The 22,676-nt window shown below is 34.2% G+C and overlaps 2 protein-coding genes across 2 annotated transcripts; both read right to left on the bottom strand.

Annotated features, from left to right (window-relative positions):
- Window positions 1-1,397: 1,397 nt before the first annotated feature.
- LOC8283303 (protein CHROMATIN REMODELING 19) lies at window positions 1,398-12,424 on the bottom strand. The gene is made up of 12 exons (XM_015721010.3): window positions 11,623-12,424; window positions 10,354-10,471; window positions 9,104-9,144; window positions 8,766-9,016; window positions 8,506-8,686; window positions 6,210-6,395; window positions 5,893-6,066; window positions 5,605-5,763; window positions 4,630-4,707; window positions 4,391-4,527; window positions 2,670-2,888; window positions 1,398-2,479 (listed from the first exon to the last, which is right to left on the bottom strand). The coding sequence occupies exons 1-12, from the start codon at window positions 12,223-12,225 to the stop codon at window positions 2,317-2,319; spliced, it is 2,310 nt and encodes a 769-aa protein (XP_015576496.2). The 5' UTR covers window positions 12,226-12,424; the 3' UTR covers window positions 1,398-2,316.
- Window positions 12,425-15,029: 2,605 nt separating this feature from the next.
- Window positions 15,030-18,837, bottom strand: LOC8283302 (transcription factor bHLH111). The gene is made up of 7 exons (XM_048373633.1): window positions 18,398-18,837; window positions 17,252-18,044; window positions 16,472-16,585; window positions 16,282-16,353; window positions 16,047-16,112; window positions 15,511-15,549; window positions 15,030-15,374 (listed from the first exon to the last, which is right to left on the bottom strand). Exons 1-7 carry the CDS (start codon window positions 18,700-18,702, stop codon window positions 15,210-15,212), a joined length of 1,554 nt encoding a protein of 517 aa, XP_048229590.1. The 5' UTR covers window positions 18,703-18,837; the 3' UTR covers window positions 15,030-15,209.
- Window positions 18,838-22,676: the final 3,839 nt, after the last annotated feature.

Below are 22,676 nucleotides of genomic sequence, written 5' to 3' on the forward strand. Positions count from 1 at the left end.
CATCCTCATGGAAACATATTATAAGTTTTATTTGAATTATTATTACCCTAATCAAAGGGATTGCAATATTGTCCATACACTTTATGCAATAATTTTACAGAGTATTACGAAAGCAAAGTCAATAATTGCGACTTCATGGAGTGCTTGAGTTAACAAGAATCTCAATGAGGGGAGATGAACATCTACAAGAAGCAAATAATATATATGTTTATACTGTTACATGTAACTAGTATATATATGTATATATATATAGATAGATAGATAGATAGAGAGATGGCAGAAAACACAAAAACATGTGATGTGCGGGTTGATACATGTGAATTGATGGAGACATAGGAAGGACACAGAGGTATACATATATAGTTCACTCTTCAGAGTGATGGGGTCCCATTGATGATATTAATATTTCACGTACTTCAACCCTTTTCTTTTTGGATAGAAGCTAAAAGCGGAGACCATTCTGATACAACCACCAGGAGAGAAACCCCCTCTCTCAAGGGTAATGGGGAGTAGTTCCTTTTTCTTCTTTTAACCCCTTAATCGTCTATTGCAGCAAAACAGTAAGAGCAAGTGACCTTCTTGTTATATAATGTACAGGCTGCAATGGTAAAATTCCCTACCTCTACAATCCCATGGTAGGAGCTGAGCTAGATGAAGGGAGGATTTCACGGGCATAAAAATAACCCATTTCAGAAGATTCCTTTCTGCTGCGCCTGATGACGATCATGATGATTGGTGATGCAATCCACCAATTATATACATATAATATTTTAGAATGTGCAATATTGACATACTAACTAACAGCTTTTTCTAAATAGGCTTTTTCTTTTTCTTTTTCTGGCTATATATATAACCTTTGATTGTTCACAGCTGAAAAAGATGTTAATAAAAAGATTTTTGTGTTTAGCATTGGCATGCCCTACAAATCAGCTTATTGGTATCACTTTTTCAACTCCTTGGATTGGACATGACCCTTGCGTACCGACCACAGTATGCACCTTTGAAGTGGCAACATATATAGAAGAACCTTCTCTCTTGACTCCATAGAGTAAGACAAAGTCTATGCTGTTCGCCATAACTTGTGCAAGTGCAACAGAAAGCGAGTAGGTTCTGAAATAGACTACTCCCCATCCATGGCCGAAAGTTCGTCAGGCATGATACATATATATATAGTACACAGATAAATGTCCTTGACCAATACTTGCTTACATATCCACATGGTGCAGGGATCTTCCATATAGAAGATTAGATCAATATTTTACTGTACAATTCGATGACAAGCGAAATTTCACCCCCTGTTACTTTTTTATTTTTTTTGGTGTAACGCAATTTATATAACCAACTAAAAACTTTGAGCAGTTTTTTCGTGCAATATTTCCAGTCAATGAAAAACTCTCTTAAGCCTAACCAAAGAAAAATTAAATAAATAAATAAAACCTCTTAATCTAACAACTGGTTCGATAAAAGTTAATCATAGCAGTGATCGAGCGATACAAGAACCAAGGTTTCACTTTAAGTGGCTACAGATTAGTTCCTATATCACAGGTACATGTGCAAATGAAGTTGAACCAAAGTGAGCCAGGCCAGGATCCAACTCTACAATGAATTTGAGCAATTCTGGGAACTCTAAAGGATCACATGTTCTAACATAGATAACAAAGAAGAATGTGCATAATCTACTTGCTTCGTTTTTCTCAACACAACTCGATGATCTCTAGCTCAAAAAAATATACATTTTTCAGGGTTACTGACTTCAGCTTGTCTAAATGCTACTTCATTAGTAAGTTTTCCCAACGTTGTTTCAACAAATCGTGGCATAACAACGACAAAATGAATATACTCTACAGCGGGTTCTTTTTTCTCTCTGTTTTTTCAAGCCCAGCCACAAACACTATTCTTACACTGGACAGCTCCCTCAGAAGAAAGCTTTAACCCGTAAGATATAACCTAAGGTGTAGGCTCAAATGTTTAGGAGAATGAATTTGTCAAATAAAACCATCTTCTAATCCAGGTGCTTAACATAGCCCAACAAAAAAGTTAACCTAATCTCTCATGTATCTATATTTGATCAATCAAGTCTAATTGATTTTTTCACGACTTTTACCACTATGAATTTAAGGGCTAACTAAACCCTTATAGAAAAAGACCATCAATTGTAAGTGATCTTTTTCTCTTCACATTTGTTGCTTCTTTTCCCCTTTCCCCTCTTTCTGCCTAGACTACACCTAACTAATACAACAATAGATATTACCAAAAAGCAAAGTAAAAGGAAAAGAAATTTCCGAGTGGCCAAGTCTATCAGACAAGTAGAGACTATTAGCCCATTAAAAGTGATGATAATATCTCCCCCATTGTCTTCTCAGAAGTGTCGCCCGCATCATCTACCTCCACTCCAGACTCAAGAACAGCAGCATCCAAAGTAAGCTTCCGTTTTGCAATCTCATAAATATTCTCATCAACTGTACCCTTGGTCACCAGCCTAGCAAAGGTAAAGCAGAATAAAATCCATATAAATACCACAACAATATGCAACACTAAAATTTATATAAATGGGAGATGGAAAACAATGAGAAGAGATTTTGACTCTTTCCATATTAGTTTTCCCCACTATTTCATTTTCTCCCTGCACTTGTTATCCCCTCTAGGGTGAGTGATGACTGATGAAGCACCTGTAAATGGTGACAGGCTTAGTTTGGCCAATGCGATGACATCGATCTTCTGCTTGTCGATCAATCTGTGGGTTGAAATCCATATCATGGATGACAACCGTATCAGCTCCAGTCAAGTTCAAACCCTGCCCCCCAGCTCTAGTGGACAATAAGCAAGCAAATATAGAAGTATCATTGTTGAAAGCATCAACTATGGTCTGCCTCTCTGTCACTGGAGTACTGTCATTGGAAGAGATGTACATTTAAATACCAATAACAGTAGGCAAGAAATTTAGCAAGATGAACAAAAAAATTGGCTTGGAATCAAAGATGTAAGAGCAAAATCCAAGGATAAGTCCCAGTAGCCTAATGTGAAATTCTGGAAAATCAGTAATTAGAAATATGAAACACATGTAAAGGGAAGAAATATGAAAGGGTAAAAAGAAAAACAGGGAGACAGTAATTAGAAACTCAAAAGACATGCAAACCATGACATCACAGAAGATTCATAATTCCAAATCATCCAAATTTATTGAATCAGCAAAAATAACTGTGTATAATTTACTATTTTAGGAAGGTATCCAAACAGTGCATATTTTTTTGAGTGACCACATAAGAGAGAGGAGGACAGCAATCATACAACTTTGTGAAGCATCAGAAAACAAATGTATTAGTGTTTTCCTTCTTTTTCTCTGCAGGGGAAGGAAGGGAGACAAGGCAATGAGTTACAAGGACTTAATGATTAACCAGATGATAGAGACGTCAACCAGTGTACATATGACAAAATTATCGCCACGCTTAACCATCCCACCTGCCTCAGGTTCTGAGGAACAACACCTGCCACTCTCACATGATTCTTCCCTTCTTTTCGCAAAAGAAAAAGGATGATTGCCAGGTGAAGTTTCTCTGATGCATGATCTAGACTCAACTCTTTTGGTTAAAGTTGTATGATCTACACCAGCCAACAACTGCAGAAAGTGGGTTGCACCAGGACTGAAGTTGCACATATACTTGCCAGGACAGTAAAATTGCTACCTTTATTTCAAGTTACTGGTTTGTGTGTTCAGCTATATTTCCACATTATAGAGAATTTCACAAAGTCCATGAATGAACTAGAGAGGACAAACAAGGAAGCCATGATGAAAGGGAGCACCTAGTGCACCCCTGGCTACTGCAGGACAGGGGGAGGATGGGCGCATATTACAGAGCCTTCCCCCTGCTTTTGCGGAGAGGTTGTTTCTACACCTCAAACCCATGACCAATAGGCATTAAAGTAGCAACTTTTCCAGTTGGACCAAGCTTAGCTCTCAAACAACGACGTAGTAGGAAGCTCAAAAATGCAAACATCATATGTGCCACTAGGCATTAAAATATATACATAATTTCTGAGGAGAATCATCTAGCTATTATCTAATTAGAGAAGAATGCTACTTTAAATACAGTCCTATGCTCAGCATTTATGCATTTAATGACTGTCTCAGCCCTGAAAGTCCAAAACTGACCATTGCGCTACAGGATACCTAGCACACATGAGAATTTTTTAGCATTACTAGAGAAGAGCATATAATTATAAGCATGTCTGGCTAGCTAATAGCACTTATCAGCTAGCTACAGCACTCAGCAGGAAAAGTCAAATAAAAAGATCAATCCTAACAAGCAATTAGCAATCCAGATACAGATCTCAAGTGGTTGCATGCGTCCTTGATGTCAAATGGTGAATGTTAAACAAGTGAAAGAAATACCTTCCATCAAGTCTTCTATATGTCAGTCCAATAACATCCAAAGTCCATTCTAAGATGTCTAGCATTGAAGTCCACTGGCTAAAAATTAGAACCTTATGTCCATCCCTCCTCAACTCAGGAAGAAGTTCAGCTAGTGCCTGTGTCATTGGAAAATATAACCTATAGCATGAATACTATGTTCAACACCCATATTTTAGCTCAGAAAATTTCAGAGAATAATGTGAGATTATGATCCATACCCGACATTTTGCTGATAGCATGATGTGCTTTTCGGAAAGAATTCCTTTAGCATCCTTGTCACCATAATTAAGTAAAAGCTGCAAGAAATTGTTGGAAGCTTATGGAAAACAAAATTCTGTCGGCAACAAAATTAATCTAGTAATTTGTAAAAGAATTCTAACAATTTCTGGTTCTAGCAGAGTGATACTTGTACAGTTACCCTTATCCAAAAATGGTTTCAATCATCCGCCCGCTTACTTTTGTAGAATTGAAACTCAACCAAAGTAGCTCAACAAACTTTAAAAAATATGGCTGGAAATATAACAAATATAGATTTTTGAGCCCTAAAGTATATTGTCCTTCACAGGCTGAAACAAGAATTTTGTAGTTTCAACTTTCAAAGAAAAAATCATAGCTAATATGACAAGAGAACAAAGCGGCCCATTACGAAATAAACCCAGCCATTTACTTCCTCTTTACCGCCAAAAGTAGAGCATCGCGTTGTTAGTCTTCAATTAGCCAAAAGTTAAAGTTCAGTTGTTAGGCCTCCACTTGAACTATCACAAAGACTCTCAACCATGTGTGTTTTGTGCATAAATGTTTTTGTGGAAGTGATCATAGATTCTTTAGATTAGAGTAACCATCCTAATTTATATTGGAATCCAGTATACTTTGTTGGTGCTGCTACAAGTTAATCCATACATGAAAACAGCTAACTGGTGACATCTCTTTCATGTGCACTGGGTAGAAAGTCTACAGGTTTAGACAGGATAATATATTGTTCATTGATATGGGTGGTCATAGATGATTTTCTGGTAGTTCAAACTTCAATATTTACCTTTCGAAGACTTTAGTTTTACTTTTTTCCTAAGACTAGTTTCCTATGTCACTGATTATATCTTACTAGCATTTCAGAACTGAAAGATCAAGAAAAAGCTTCATGCACTTGCACATTTTGGTATAAAACAATACTTCACAGAAAAGATAGAAAATACCTGATGAATAGAAAAGTCATTATAGCTCTTAAGTTCCTCAATAACTCTGTCCAACGTACATTCAAAGCCAAAAACACCGATTGGATGTAAAATCTTAGCAAAACGAACAACATCCTCATCACTGTAAATTCGCCTCACCAATAATGGATGATTTGCTATCTGAAATGAGCACAAAATATCCCACTTAAGTGATAAAAAGAAAACCATGAAATGAATAACGACAAGAATAGGGGAAGAAAGCAAGAAAGAAAGAAATTAACAATAAAGCAATAGGAGCAAGAGTAGCACCTTGCGAAACTGAACAAAATAATTGGAGACTTGCCGCCGAGGAAGAAATTCAAAAATGGTATTCAAGTTGATGTCTTTCAGCTTTGCCATACGATCACGTGAAGCTGTGCGATATTCCTCAATTGCTTCTTTATAAGCAACTTCCTGATGCTTTTCCATTGAAACATATTCAACCTATAAAAACATTGTTTAGCTTTTCTACAGTATAAAAATAAGTTAAAGAGACAATATCTGGTTGTGAGTTCCCAAAAGAGGAGTATTATAAATTGTATCATATCAGTAAAAAAAATTTACAGGTAAGCAAGCACCCAACATACCCGCTGTATCTTTGGAACAAGTTGTTGCATTACATCAGATTTTAAACGCCTCAAGATGAATGGTCCCAGTATGGACTTCATACGAACAATTAAATCTCTATCTTCTGCATTTAGTAGCTTTTTCAAGTCAACATCCTCGGTTGCAAAAAGATCAGGCATCATAAACTCCAATAGGGACCAAAGCTCCTGCAATGATTTAATGACAAAGCAACAAAATATGAACATATAATGAAACAACATTCCCAAACACAGATGAGTTATTGCAATGAATTCAGATGCCTCCCACAGTAAGAAAAGCCAGTACCATAAGAATTAAAATTCCTAGCAACAGGAAAGAAATACTGGCCAAACTACACTATAAGAAAATATCCAAGCCTCACAAGCCTCAATATAGATTGTTGCAATAATCAGAAGCAGTCACCAAATCAACATTTCCGTTCAGTAGAAAGGACAATCTTAACCAAAAGGGGAACAAAAAGAAAAGGTCTAAAGGATGACAGGAAGGCCAACCTACCTCATAATGTAGGTAAAAGAAAAGAACCAAGACACTAGCCTCAATATTGGGCCATCGGCCTTCAAAAGAACCAATCATATATATTCATCATTTGGACACTGTCCCAAAAGAGCTATTTCCAATTGCATCTCAAAGAATTCTGGCACAACAGATAATGAATAACACATCTCACTGTGTAACGCCATACAACTACCCTATTCACACAGTTGAGCCTATTATGCAAGCTACTAGTAAGCCTCGCAAGTTACAACTTGGTCACTGCCTCTCGTCAGTAACTAGTTGCAGTTAGTACGCACTAAAGATACAAATCATACATTGATAAAAGTGACAAATCCGAAACATCTAAGGAAGTAAACATAACTTTAACAAAGCCTTAACAGGTAGAGTTTTGAGCAAAGCATAACATATCGTATAGCATTACTAGCCACAAGAATTAAGAAATAATACAAATTTCAGAATACAATGGATTCATTATAAGCTACAGTGCTAAAAGATCATTTAATAATACAAATAAAGAGAAAGGAGAAGGATACTTCCTCATAGCCTACTTGAACCCAAGATAAAAGAGGAGAGCTAAGGATGTTAAGCAACAGAAGATTATTTATCTCTCAATCATTTATATTTCTAGCAAAATAAGATTTCAAAGAGGCATTCATTCCTTGCAAATTATGAAACTTGAAATTGCACTAATTTGGAGGATAAACATGATACAGATAAATGAATGCTGCAGAAAATGCAGTATCTTCATAAATCTTCCAAATAAACACAAGGACCATCACCAAACATAATAACAGAAATAGAACTATATGAACAAATTTCGGACCGCTTCCATAAGTAACAATACTGTGGAAGTATCTAGTTAGGTTACAATTAGACATGAAGATGCATAAGCTAAAACTGTCCCTCAACCTAGGGTTAGAATTGGCATCTCAACTAATAAGGTTACCCTCTCCCTTGTCCCAAACCAAAGGAAGTATCTCATAACATTGTCACTTCTCTCAGCCACCCTAACTAGACACCTTAAAAATAATATGAGATACTAGGAATAGTGGAATACAAACTGGGATAACTGTAGTAATTATACTGTTAAGAAGAAGAGAAGATCTCTCCCACTCATCTATGATCTAACTACTCAGATCCCCCTATGCACCAGAAGATTTCAGAAAGTGTAGAGCAAGGGTTGTCCCCTGGAGAAAATTCTAGATAATTTACTATCCATAATTATATTACACAGCAAGCTAAGGAAGTAAACAAAATATCTATGAGTATACCTACTAGGTACTCTTGGAAAATCTTTAACCCAAAACTTTTTGATAGATGTAATGGATGATACTACCAATATCAGAACCTACAAACAAGAAGGAGGATTCTACACAAATCAACTAGAATGCTTGTAAGAATAGGCTCGAAAACTCATAACTAAAATTTGAATCCTCAAACATATATGCCAATGATATCTATCCTAGTTATAGCACTAGTCTATCAGTGTTTCTTCAATCAATTTTAACTACTGGGGATGCAGAAAGCTGTATTTAACCATGAATTAACAGAATGTCAGAAACTTTAAGTATATGAGAAAAATAGAACTGAACAAAGTTTGTTATTTTCAGCATCCTAATTTAGCTATATTTAAGAGTGATGCTTTTGCACCTCATAAGAGCTCATAACATGCAGCAAAAGGCCCCCGTTCCTCTTTCAAGCATGAAGCTAAATAGATGCATGTTTCAAGATTAAATAGAAATTTAAAAAAAAAGAAAAAAGAAAAGCTGCAAGTAATTGTACATGCAAATCATTCTGTAGGGGCGTTCCTGTAAGCATCAGACGCTGCTTTGCATTTCTTGCAACTGACATCAGGTTTTTCCACCTATAGCTGTTCTTATCCTTTAAAGCATGTGCCTCATCCATGAGAACACAACTCCATCGCCAGCGTTTCAGAATTTTACGGTCATCTTTCTGTTGTGCACTGTACCATCAATAATAAGAAGCAAACTAAGGGTGAAATAAAAATAACATATACTGACCTGTACAAAAGCAACACACACCTGTGACGCTCAAAGAGTGAATAACAAACAAGAAGCACATTAAATGGAAGTGGCAACCCAGCTTTGGCTAAAGAGTTCAACTCTTTTGAATAGGCAGCTCGTGCAGCACCATGATACTGAAGTACAGAAAATGATGGACACCACTTTTTGAGTTCTCTTTCCCAATTTTCCAATACAGAGGCTGGACAAACAATTAAATGCGGACCAGGATCATCATTCAAGTGTTTCAGCAACATTAAATATGTAATTGCCTGTCACACAAGATCACCATTACAGTTTAGACAACTCAAAGGTAACCATATCTTCAGCATAGACGAAAACGAATTGATCTCGAAAACCTGAATAGTCTTCCCAAGCCCCATCTCGTCCGCCAATATGGCTGCATGGATACAAATGTGTCATTCCTCATCAATGGACCTTCCAAAGTATATAAACCTCCTAATCTTACATGTAAAGCCAAACATAAGAATCTACAGTATATCAATTTCATGCCATAAAAAGATAAGGAAAATTACCAGTCTTTTCACATAAATCGATTATACAGGAAACTATCTGAAACTGCATGTAACAACTTTAGGTTTCATATTTGTATCAATGAGTTTAATTTGACATTTCTTCTCTATCATAAATGAAAATGTCATTAAGCTGAAGTAACCTGAAAATACATTATCTCCCACCTGTTCTTAAACTTGAAAATACAAAATTTTAGGGGAAAGAGGTAGCTATTCACACTCTTCATTACTCAACTAATTATCTCAAGAGGCCTTTGTACTTACACCTCACTACTATCCTAAGGGAGAGTGGATCAATTACTGTAGATTTACAATATGATTCATAGACATTTACAATAACCACTAAGGACTCCTAGGAACAATTACGAGCATGCAAAAAAATGTAGATTTTTCTCCCAAGGGACAACAAACAAGAGGTCAACAAGGAATTTGAAAGTAGCACCTTCAATATTTTTCAGGCATTCAGATCAAGTCTCAAAAGACATGTGAACGCAGTTTCAAAAAGAAAAAAGAATGTGAACTCAAGTGGCTTGATGTGTTAGCAATATTAACTGTTTGCTTCATGGTGAGGGAACAAACTATAGTATACACACCCTAAAATAAGTAGTTTGGTTTTCACTTGCATTGCAAATTCACTCACATCTAACATTACAATCTTTATCAAAAGAATAACTAATATTCTCATAAATAACTAATATTCTCATAGCAGCCAGCCCCCGCCTTTTTCTTTTTTGCCCAAATTTCATCCATTACCCAAACATGAACCACCTTATGCAGGTAATATAGAGTCACTTTTCTTTATCCACCCAAAAACATAAAGCAAATATGTTTCCACTGGCACGGCTTCCAAATTATCTGGAAAGAAAAACCTATATAAATATGTCAAGAGCAATGTAGCTTATATAAAAAGAACAGACATGAAGCATTGGCAACATGCCTTTTCTCATACCATTAATTGATCAGCAACAAAATCTTATTTCATAGGCAAGGTCGAAACACAATAAAAACACTATTTAAAGGAGGGTTCAGAAAGAATATTATGAATACGAGAAAACGAGAATGAAATGTAGAACTACCTCCTGCAATGCCCTTCCGGTTGAGCAGAAGAAGAAAGTTCACACCAACTAACTGGTATGGCTTGAGAACAGGCTGGAAATCTGAATCCACCACTGTACATGCTGCAGCAATATCACTCTGCAAGAAAAAAGTACAAGTTCCATTCTAGATTAGACTATTAGAAAGGTAAGTTTACGTAAAGTTGGCTGTAGAGACAATTAGCAAATAGCAAGTCATAGTTGTAAAATTGCACGCTCTTTTACCATATGGGATCACAGGCAATGCATAGCCACGCATCTGCATGTGCATGCATTTGTTTTCCCACTGATACAGCCATGCATGTGTGGGCAATATAACCACACATGCAACAAACACGCTTCAGTCAACTCAGGCTAGTTCAGTCAGTCAACTTAAATCTTCACTACCTAATCAACATAGAGCATCTAAGACGGGTCACCATTCAGTTATTAATTTGTGCACTAGTCATGCAGGTATGTAGATAAATTGAGTTCATCGATCTTAACAAGAACAATAGAAAACAAAATACAGAAAACCTTCATTATCACTTCTGTCTGAAATTTGCAGTCAACTTATCGACCAAAGGACAAGTTCCAATACAGCTTCACCAAAATACATCAGAAACTATCCGGTTAATACTATTGCAAAATGTTTCAAGCTTGTCATTCTCAAAGCTTAAACCATCCAAAAAAGTAAAAAAAGTGTCAATTCCGAATTCATTTAAATAGATGATATATAAGAACAAACAAGAGTTAATAATTAAATAGATGAAAGGAATCAGAAATTCCTTTCCTTGAGAATGATCATCTGTATTCTTGCAAAATCAAAATATTTGTTGTATGATTCCTTTTTTTTTTTAAATGCCTTTTTTTAAGAAGCTGAAAGAATTGGATTCCAGCAACTAGAAGCTTCCCAAACAAGAGAACTGACCTCACCACATAGAATTCAATTGAGTTGATTTCTTGCATTTTTATACTTCCCAAACGCCAAGATTGAAGAACTTTTTATTGAAAAAGAAAAAAAAAAGATAGAAAAACTTTTTACTATAAACTATCAAAAAATAATTAAGGATATTCTACAACTTCACAGAGAATAATGAGAAAGTGGTGCAAGAAAGATCAAACGCTAAGCTTTTTCTAAAGTGAGTTTGAACACATAAAATTCCGCATTACATTTTCTTGTTATCCTTATTTCACTCAAAAACAGAGAACAGGGAGTAAAATAATCGAAACAAAGAAACAAAAGAGAAAAACCTGAAGAAAAGGAAGTACCTGAGTGACGATCCTTACTGAAGAAGCGTCGACCTCAGCATACCGTTCGCAGGAGGTGGCAGCAGAGCCGTACAATTCCTTTTTCAAGTCAGCCGATATTTTGGCGCACTTTTGTAAAGCTTTTCCAACTACGTCATCTTCTTCTAACTCCAACTTCTCCTCTTCCTCGTCGGTCGTATTTAAATCATACACCTCAGCAAAATCCCTATCACTCTCCACTTGCTCCTCCTCCTCCTCCTCGTCATCATCAACGACAAATCGACGGCCACGATTACTCTGCCTCGGGACCCCCTCTTCAAAAGCAGCAGCATCGTCATCATCAAGTTCCACGTCATCATCCTCTAAATTCTCGATTTTGTCTCCTGAAGTGAAAGGCGGAGTAATCTCGATGCTATCGTCTTCGCTGCTGGAACTGCAGTTCAGAGTGTCTCCGCATCTTTTATTGAATGCGAAGGATTCTATAGAAGGAGGAGCAGATTTCTTCTGCTCGTGTTTCTGAAGCGACGTTGTTTTAAGAACGCGCGAAGGCTGAAATGAGTGGCTGTCCCACTCGTCGTCAGAGATTTCGTCGAATACGCGCTTCATTCTTCCATTATTACTCATATAAAAATAAAACTAAAACGGGATGGAATTGAGGTTCTGTAGTGGTACTAGGGATTATCGAGCAGAGAGACAGAGAAGGGTTAAGGAGTGAAGACACCAACAGAATCGAAGAATTAAAGAAGAAGCGCCATTTGTACCTTTTGAGAAAAAGGAAAGTCAAAACCGAAGAAAAGTAACCCGGGGTAGAATTTGACTCGATAGCTCGTTGTGTTGTATTGGGCATATGATTCATTTTCCAGGGCCCAAAGCTAATTGGGCCCTTTCCTTTTTCTGTTATGTCCAGACGGCGGACTGGATACCGAATCGAGCAAACTTTAGCAACAAAATAGAACTATATACATATCAATTTTATCTGCCTGGTTTCTTTTCCTTTTTCTTTTTCTTTTTCTTTATTCAGTTTCAAATTAAAAAATACATTTATTTGATAAAATATCTTTTTTTATTACTATTATTTTTAAGAAATATAAAATATAATATCTCACATTTAAAAAATCATAAAGAAGGATTTTTCTCATTTTTTTTAATTCAACATTTAAATTTGAAAAATAGAAACTAAAAATAACAGAAAATAAGTCCAATTGGGCCTGAAGTTTCGCTACCAGCTTCGTTTAGGGTGCAGTTAGAAAAAATTGTTTAGTGTTTTAAAAAATAGATTTAGAATTTTTTTAACTTCACAATATCAATTTTTTAAATAAATTATAAATTGCTTTTCTTCTATTTACCTTTTAAAACTAACACACATTTGTTTATTTATTTTAAGTAATTAAAATTAAAAAAAAGGAAATTAATTTTTAAAGAAAAGAAAAAAAACTTCAATATGGAACCGACCTTAGTCAGCCAAGCCAACCAACCACATACATCGTATAGCTTCGCATCCATTGCATTGCATCTTGAAAGCTGTGTATAAATCAATACCACCTAATTAATAATTAATTTAAACCTAAAACATGAAGCTACTTGATGGGTAAATACCCAAGAATTACTGTTGATTGTCCCAAAAAAATAGAGTCGTCTAATTTATGAAAATAAAATAATAATATAGTAAATTTATTCTTTTATAATTTTGATTTTAGTTTATTACTATAAGAATTATGATTTAATGGAGATGTAGTTGTACAAATTATTATTTTGACTTAATCGATCATTCTCACTGGTATAAAGGTAAAATATATAATATAATTATTTAATAGTAAGAAAAAAAAATTGATATAAATTTATAAATAAACATATTACATTGAGAAACGAGATAAATATAACCTTAAAAATATTTTGACTTAAAAAAGAGGATACCTATGCTAGTAACTCTAAAGAATGAATCACTAATATCAAATTGTTACATAAATGCAAATTTCTTTTAATACTAGACTTAAGAAATATTATTTAGAGTTTATTTTGGTTTATAGTGAAAATAATTGCATAAATATTGTACCTCTAAAACTGTAAGGAAATTCCTCTGGAACATAGATGTTCTTTTTAGTCCCAAGATACAACTTCAATATTTTTACTTTTTTCTCTTTTGCAAAAGTCACCTTTTTCATATGTGTTTGAGACTGGTTTATTATACTCTCACCCACTTGCAATATGGTCATCTAAGGTTCACATAGCTGATAGTCTCCTCAGCTCTCATTAGAAAGAGCACAAACAATTTCTACAAAAGTGCACCATTTCTGGCTATTGCTCTACTACCTCAATTTTTTATATATATTTCTCTCTCTATCTCCTTTGACTAAAATTTGTTCATACTCGTACCCATTTAGTCCTGCCTACCCATGATCAACTCATTGCTTCTAGAAAATGTTATCCTTATGGAATTAGAGAACTCCAAAGAGCTGGTTCGTGCACTGAGACAAAGCAGCAGGGTGAGTGGCCACCTTCAAAAGGCGTTTTGAAGCTCCTCCACAAATTAATTTCATTCCATTCAACAATTTGCTCATCATTTTATTGATTCTCCTGAGAAAAAAAGAAGAATTAAAAATAAAATTTTCACACAACTCTTGACTTGTCCACTCCCCCTCTTATACAAATACAATAGCCATTGTTATCAGACGCACTAAACTTTTACTGAAAATATGAGCCTAATAAATCTTTGATCTTTTACCCACCCATTACATATTTATGCATGATTTCTAAGAATTTTAACACAATTATATACTTAAAACTTAAATTTAAAATTTTATCTCATTTATTCACTCTCAGTAAAAAGGAATTGCATGTTTTAAAGAAAATAAATAAAGAACAGATGGTTCATTTATTAAGTCAGAGGCCAGGATAGTTCAGTCCCCCACCAACTTTCGTGACTAAACGACAACTCCTTGGTTCCCCCAGTTGCATTTGCACTATAACCTCAGAAAATTCATTATTTTGATATACAGTATAATACGTTGATAATAAAATAGAGGATAATGATAAACATAAATAATTCATTATATAAATAATTAAGTTACATTAATCACTTCTTTTTCTACTTTTTATATATTTAATTAGTCGTTTACAACACTATTTATTTATGTAATAGCTCGTAGTATCAATTATTTTTCTCTCAAATGGATGCTAAAAGTGGCCATTAGCTTCAATATTAGACGGTAAAGTTAGTGGATCAGCTTAATTCAGTTCTTCTTCTTTCAAATTATAATATCAACTTTATGCGGTATCATTTTGTGGTATTTGATCCGTAAACAAAATAAGAAGATATTGTCAGATTTATAACTTTGTGCAGCATGCGAGACACATTCATAACTATTTGCGTAGCCAATGGCTACCAGTGGTCAAACATAATAATAATAATACATGCAAGAGCAGTGTTATATGGGTCGTGATTAAACTCATCCATCCATATCAACAACAAATTGCTTGAGCAACTGAGTCTTAACTCCTCATGAAGATTTTTGAGAAAACTTTGATATCATCACTTCCATATATTGAAGTCACGTTGCATTACTAGAAAAAAGAAAAACACAATTGTATATGTACTTGATTAGATTTCATCATCTATACAGGCATCCTCTGTATGTTGGTGTCCAGTAATCTGATCCTGTATTCTCATGATAAATCTGAGGAGTACATGAAATTGGAACCAAACAAAGACCCCTGCTCCTCAGATCAACTTTTGCATCTCCCTGTGCTTTCTTATCCAGCCCTCCCCAAGGATCCTGAAATCAATTTCACCAAGGAAGAAAGAAATAAACATCTCTATAAAATATTGCTATTTACATTAGCTTTTCTTTTTCTTTAATCAATTACTGCCACTAGCAGCAGCTTATTGTATTATAGGTCTTGCTTAATTACCTTGTGTGAATTGCTCTTCATGTAAGGGTTACTCAATAGCTACAAGCAATTAAAGTGAACGGGAATTAGCACACTAGGAAAAGTATATAATCTCAATCGAAAAACAAATATTATTATTGTATTATTTTAGTAACTAGTTTCCTTTAAAATTGAGAAATATTTTATAAGAGACCGGAATGATTGACATTAAATCCTTAACCTATACTATTCCATGGAATTCTTTTAGGGCTTTAGACCCCATGACTTGCTTTACTGTGCAATTATTAAGCATATATACATACATGCCAATTATTTATTCCTGCTGCTTTATTTATTTGTTTAAAAAAATCATGTTCTCTAGTTCTTTTGCAACGCAGTTTTAACAACTACCACTCCTCTTTGCTTCCATTATTTAAACAAGAGCATCAAAAGATGGAGAGCCCACTATTAATCTTATTGTCAATTTCACAATAATCATTATCATCTTCTCTGTTTACACTATTGAAATCTTTTTTAGTTTCTTCATTTCAACCATTACATATATATTAGAATATTACCTGCACTTGCTCTTGCAAGAACTTTATATACTGAATTGCTTCTAATAGCACAGAGGCTGTATCAGTCTGAAAACCCAAAAACCATCAAAATAAGAAAAGATAAGGTATTATACACAACACAACAAAAGCTTGTTGCAAAATGAAGAAATAAAGCAAAAAGATTATGATAATATTAATTTCTCTTTCTGGGAAGAAAAGGCCATAGCTCCAGTGGCCACTTTGTTTAGTGTTTTACCTTTCCAAATGGCGACACAATTTGTTGAAGGGCTGTGATTCTGTCCCCAAGCTTGACTTTTGGTGCCTGCGTCTATTTAATATATATAAATCAACTAAATGAAGTTTCCATCAATGGAGATAGGCATACATTTTTGCTTTTGTTTCTTTTTTCATTTCGTCAATTGGTAGATATATAATATTATTTATACCTTTACAGATGAAGCTGTAGAGCTCTCATGCTTAGGCTTTTTCGGGATTGTCTCTGAAGTGTCCTCATATCTTTTCTTCTTTCCTTCACTTGAATTCCCCTGTCCTCTGACCGTCTGCATACAAAGTTATAAATATACATAAAATATTTTAAGTTTTAGCTAAACGTTTTCTGATAAATTTATAACCTGTAAGTATGCTCCAAGAGAATTATTATTATTAGATATGATTCAGTGGAGGAAAGAACGACAAGATAATTTGGCAATTTTGCAACCAACATGCATGAGCTTGTAATCACTTTCTGATGGGCATTCCCGATCGGTGGAAAGGTCATGTGTCCGCAAAGTTGACAATTCGAGACAGTTATGTACGCTATAAAAAATAAGAAATTATTTGATAGATTCAATAGTGTCGTGTCATGTAAGTGACAAATTAATTAGTACTAGCATTTAATCATATGATAATTAATTTAGAGCAAAAGGGTAAGATTATAATATCAAAAACACTAATTTTCCTTGCTTTTGTTTTGAAATTTGGATCAGCCATTAGATGGAAGCTAGGTCTCTTAATGCATGGCAAAAAGAAAAACCAAGATCATTGTCTTCATAAAATATTAGCTGTACATCTTAATCATATGATAGGTAAGTTCATTTCATCCGGTGATCCAAAAGCAAGGGTATAAATTTGACACAAAAGTTAAAAGTTTTATTCATTTTTTCTTATAAAAAGATAATAAAAAAAAAAAAACGTAAAGAGCAAAGGTAATTAAGAAATCAGCTTACCTGTGAGGAAGTTTGAAGTCCTTGCTTTCTACAATCAGATAAATTCAAGGATTTAAAGCAAGGTTTATGGCCTTGAATATCAATCAATGGCTTGTTAAGTCGACCATTAAAAGTTAAACCATCATTGAAGGTTCTTGCACTTGTATTTTCAGTTGTTCCATAATAGTATTTGCTGTTATCTGCCATAACCGAGCCGTTGTTCAGACCAATATGATATCCAACTCCAGCTCCATTATTATTAAACGTTGACCTTCTCAGAACATAACCTGCTGCTGGTGCTTCTACATGGCGATGATGATTTTGATGTTCGTGATCATTTTCTACCTTTACATGATCATGTGATCCGTAACATGATAAAATCAAACCAGAATTTCTTCCCATTCCTGCTGTCCCGCACGACGCAGAATCACTGAATGTTTGAGGCTGAGGCGAGTAGTGATTTACACTACTTAATGATATACTGCATGTCATTGGATCGAAATCGCGATTATTGCTTACCACTCCAGGATCAGGAGGAGCAATAGACCAGTTGTTTACCAAGTTGGACAACTTGGTCACCCTTTGATCACTTTCAATCAAGCTTTGATGATGATGATCAGTACTAAAACCATTTATATGCTTTTCAAAGTTGTTAAAGGATGATGTAAATTCCCAATTGTGATCTATTTTCTTCAAGTAATCACATGCCGGTTCGAATATCCCAGATGAATTAATGCTTCTTGATGATAGTGCATCGAGCAAGTTTTCTCCAACATCTTGATTGTTTTGCAGCTCTCCATTGCTTCCAACTCCTCTGCATGGTATATTAATCGAAGGTTAGCTTTGCACCTTCAGCAAAATTTACAACCCAGAACATAAAAGAGGTAATAAAGACTATTAGAGAGTTTAAGAGATACAAAACCAAAAACCTACATGTAACAGCAAATTTTTCTTCTTAAATTTCCTGAGGTGAAAGATTCTTCTTTCCACTCGTCTTATTCAAATAATATACGGAGATAGGTATAAAGATTATAGATGTTTTTTAATGTATTTATATATAAGTTATTGTATGTGTATATATTAACTTGTATGTGTTTATTCATGCATCTACGAAAAAGGGAAATCCTTATAGCATCTTTTCAAAGATCGTACATGGAATAAACTTACAATAGAATATGACTCCACAGTTGACTATCAGAAGCATGTTCTCCTATCAACTCATTAGGAGAAGAAGCAGCAGGCTCAACAAGTCGGCGAGACGACTCAACAGTTAGCCCCGAGTGATTGGAAGCATTAGTAAAAGATGTAGACATGGAGACATCCTCTTCACAAGAAGAATTAGAACTAGGGTTTGGTTGGTGCCATGGAGAAAGAGAGCTTGCATGATGATGATGAAGATCCCACCAACAGCCTACAGCAGGAGGCGTAGAGGAAGAGATAGCCACAGAGCTCCCACTACATTCTTGAGCCATTTCTGCTAGTGGATCAAGAGAAAATGCTTAATGCTAATGGGGGTAGTAGCAAGTACCTTTCTTTTTCTTTCTTTCTTTGTGTTGGTGGAGGTGGGAATTTAAGGAGAAAGAGGGATAAACCCATGTATTCATTGGTGGTGACGTACGTTTACATGTTATATACATCAATTATATGGGAGACAATAAAATATGCAACCTGAGTTTTTCCACTAAGGTTTCGATATCGTGGGCAATTATTATATAGAGAGGCCAGTAAGGAATTTAACTGCTTGTGGGGAAGTTCAATATTGATTATAATTGTACACTTAATATGACTGTCCGTGCATCTCTCAAATTTCAATGATATTGCAAGTTTGAGTATTGCCTCCCTCTATTTAAACCTAAACCAATAACAAAAAAAGAAAAGAAAAGAAGGTTTAAGTGTTGGGTTGTGATTACTGATGAGCTTGGTTTTACTGTATATTGTGTTATTGGATCCTTTTTCTCTCTCTTCGCGTGAAGTTTATACTATGCCACATTTTTGTTTCTTTGGGCATGGATATGTGGATGTTACTGGTTCGTAACCAAAGCAAGTACTTGATTTTTGTGACTACTTGTCAAACTTTTTTTTGATATTATATTGAAGCAAAATGCAGACTCATGATTAATTCTTAGTTTTAAAATGATTAAGTAGAGTAGTTTCCTATCATTAATTATGCTGTTAGTACTTGAATCAATTTCTACTATGGTAGATCTTCTTCTGGTGGCAATGGGGAGAAAGTTCGTTGATGAATTAACCGAATATATACGCATTAAATTGCATGGTTCTACCTAAGTTCTGGGCTCTGATCCAAAATAGAAACCATTTCTTTTACCAAATTTCTACCTGTGTATCGCATGGATGTCATTCTCCCTATTTTTACTGAAGCAATGAGTGGAAAAAGAACATTCCAATTATATATTCTCCACATTAGACACTCCTTTAGCAATCATATCATTTTGATAAATAAAGTACTGATGATACATAAATTCTAAGTCTATTTCATAAGAGGTATCAAAGTCAATGAATCATTTGCGAAGATAATTCACAAAATGATGGTTTAAAAAACTTTAATCACAATTTACAAATATAAAAATCATATTAGGCTTAGAGTTAGTTGTAATAGTCTAGCCCAGAGAAGCTGTTTGATGATAATTGAGAGCTGTTTGATGATAATTGAGAGCTGTTTGATGATAATTGAGAGTGAACACTGAAATAAGGGCAAGAAAGAGTGACTTTTGGTAGGTTTCTACAATACAACATGTTAAAATATAGAGACACATAAATAGGTCGAATCCGCATCGAAAACAGAAATGGCTGATAAAACATATGTAATTAATGAGTTAAAATTAATCACATAAGATATTTTGGTAATCTAATCGTGAAGTTAAGAATTTCAAAACAAAATGTGTTAGATCAAGAAAAATTCTAAAAGATATTACTTCTTAAGTCTACTAAGGAGACAAAACCACAGGATCTATAACGACCTAACAAACAATCACTAATGTAATCTAGAATTAGATCATTATAAATAGTACTGGAATAGAATCTATTTTTAGTATATGTGTGAGGCAAGAATGAACATATGCCAAAATTAATAGACATGTGACAATTTAGTCTAGAGAAACGGTTCGATAATAATGTGATTATTTGAGTACCATTAAAATTAAGATGATCTGACTATTTAGGTACAATTTGAATGAAGCGGTTTGTTAAAAAATTAAAAATTAGCCCATATTTGAAATAAATCCTAAAACTTGGGTACCATTAAGGTTTTATTTATAAAATGATGGGGCTGTTTGGAATGATTTTTAATGTAAAAAATATAATTGAAATATTCTTCCATCGGTTGTCACTTCAGCATAATTAGAAAGATTGATTAATTTTTCATACAAAAGTAGAAGTATAATGGCAAAAAGAATTAAAGTATATTGTCTAGTTTGAAACATATCCCAAACTTCAAGTACCATTCACAAAAATTAACCTTAATGGTAATTTTAGAGTTAAAATACAGAAAATGTAGAATAGAAAAGAGGATGAAGGTGGAACTGCAGTTCAGTCTTGGTAGGTTTAAATTGATATATAGAGCAACAAAAAGGAAATTAGTAGAAGCAAAATAAATTTGTGACTAACCTGCAGGAACAAATTATAATGAGATACTTTCTTTTCTTGTCAATCAGGAAAAAAAGAAAAACAGCTGCAGTTATTGAAAATGACCCGTATGTGAGTAATAATCATAAGTAATTTAGATACTCATTTGGTTTTCTTTGAAGGGTTTGGTTTAAAGTTTTTGAAGTCCAAGTGAAAAATCTGCTTTAAGAAGCTATAAATGTAATAGGAATCAGGAAAATCGATCAGTGTCAGTAGTGTGTTTAAGCTGCTAATTATAGATTGATGCTAGCAAGAGCAAGTTGTGTTAGTTGGGATTTTTCCTAGCACAACAAGGGCACCCTGAAACAGCACCAGCCATGATACATATTCATTACATGGAAACGTATTCGAGTAATATCGTTAGGCTTTGTCGAGCGATCTAAGAGCACCATGTATACGTTAGTGCATTGCCATTTCAAGTCACGCCTGTACACAGAATCAGAGAAATATAATACAGAAATTATGAAAAGAAAAAAAAAAAGAAGAAAACTGTATTGCAATATTCTGGCTGGTCACAAGGCACTAATCGAAGAGAGAGACCAGTGGTTGCACCCTTGCACACCTTTTTTTCATTTTGCTATAATAAGCGAAGATATGGTCCTTTTGTTTTTTGTTTTGCAGAATACTAAATATTGATGTAGAGATGTACTTAGGGAACAAATCTGTTGCTGTGCGTCCCTGTCTGCCTCTACATATGCGTGCACGTCTCTTTTTATGTGTTCATGTTTCTTCTCTCCTCTAATTTTTGTACCTTAATAATGTTAAGTCGCTTGTTCACTTGTGTAATTTATTGGTATACACCATTTTTTTATACTGTAAAATTATAAAAATGTATATCACAATTCTTTTTGAAGTCGCTAGATTAAATTCGATCTTCTATTATCTCAAAATCTGAACGTATTATTTAGCATCAGAAACTCACACATTTGATAAATCTACCATTTCTTCATATATATGAATATATAAATGAATAATACATATTTAATATTATAGCGTTAAACGGTACAAAGAAAACCAGTTGACTTAATTAGTTTACGTACAATACGTAACCTGTAAACAAACAAGCAATTAACAATTGAGGAGGTGTAGGCAGCCAGTTTGACCAGGAGAGATCCAGAGTGTCTCATGATCGTCCCAATCTCATTGTCAATTCTGTAGGAATTAGAAGACAAAAATTCATATAGTCAAGCAAGCAGTGCGTACAATTTTATTTGTCTGGGGGATCTAAGTGTTTCATTGTTGTCAAGAATATAGCCAGGCAAGAAGACAAACTTGTATTTTCTCAACAACAAAAAACAAGCCGCAACTTTGGTTTCTAAACTCCTTTTCTTTTCTTTTTTCTGGACAACGTTTCTAAACAAGAACTAGAATATCAGATTACTTTATCCATTGCTGCTTCTGTATAGTCTAAGAACTATTTTTACAATTTTTCTGAGTTTTCTTTCTCATTGAACATCATATATGTGTTTGTTTCTTTTTCTTCTTCTTTTTTAAACCTTGGACTATCTGTTAGCCAATTTTAATACCATTTGTTACAGTAAGCCTTTTAATTAAAGAAAAATAATAGAATAAAACTTTTTTTTATAGATTAATTAAGATTTTGAATTCCAATTTTGAATATGCATTCGCGGTAAAAATTTTAAAATAATATTTTATCACCATAAAAGTTTTATCTAATATATACTAATGCAGTATTATATCAGGAAAAAAAAAAGAACAATATAATAAATAAATAAAACATTATGACAACCAAACATTTGTATAAAGTATAAGATACTATCTTTACTTTTATTCTTACTTCCTT

This window comes from Ricinus communis, chromosome 5 (genome assembly GCF_019578655.1).
Source record: "Ricinus communis isolate WT05 ecotype wild-type chromosome 5, ASM1957865v1, whole genome shotgun sequence".
NCBI lineage: Eukaryota > Viridiplantae > Streptophyta > Magnoliopsida > Malpighiales > Euphorbiaceae > Ricinus > Ricinus communis.

Excerpts from the sequence above, each read along its gene's own strand:
- LOC8283302 (XM_048373633.1), bottom strand. The coding sequence starts at position 18,702 with ATGGCTCAAGAATGTAGTGGGAGCTCTGTGGCTATCTCTTCCTCTACG. Across the intron at positions 16,113-16,281 it reads TTGTGTCGCCATTTGGAAAG|ACTGATACAGCCTCTGTGCT; the intron begins GTAAAACACTAA and ends TTGGGTTTTCAG. Across the intron at positions 15,550-16,046 it reads TCTTGCAAGAGCAAGTGCAG|CTATTGAGTAACCCTTACAT; the intron begins GTAATATTCTAA and ends AATTGCTTGTAG.
- LOC8283303 (XM_015721010.3), bottom strand. The coding sequence starts at position 12,225 with ATGAGTAATAATGGAAGAATGAAGCGCGTATTCGACGAAATCTCTGAC. Across the intron at positions 6,067-6,209 it reads TTGTTCCAAAGATACAGCGG|GTTGAATATGTTTCAATGGA; the intron begins GTATGTTGGGTG and ends ATGTTTTTATAG. Across the intron at positions 4,708-5,604 it reads ATGACTTTTCTATTCATCAG|CTTTTACTTAATTATGGTGA; the intron begins GTATTTTCTATC and ends AATTTCTTGCAG.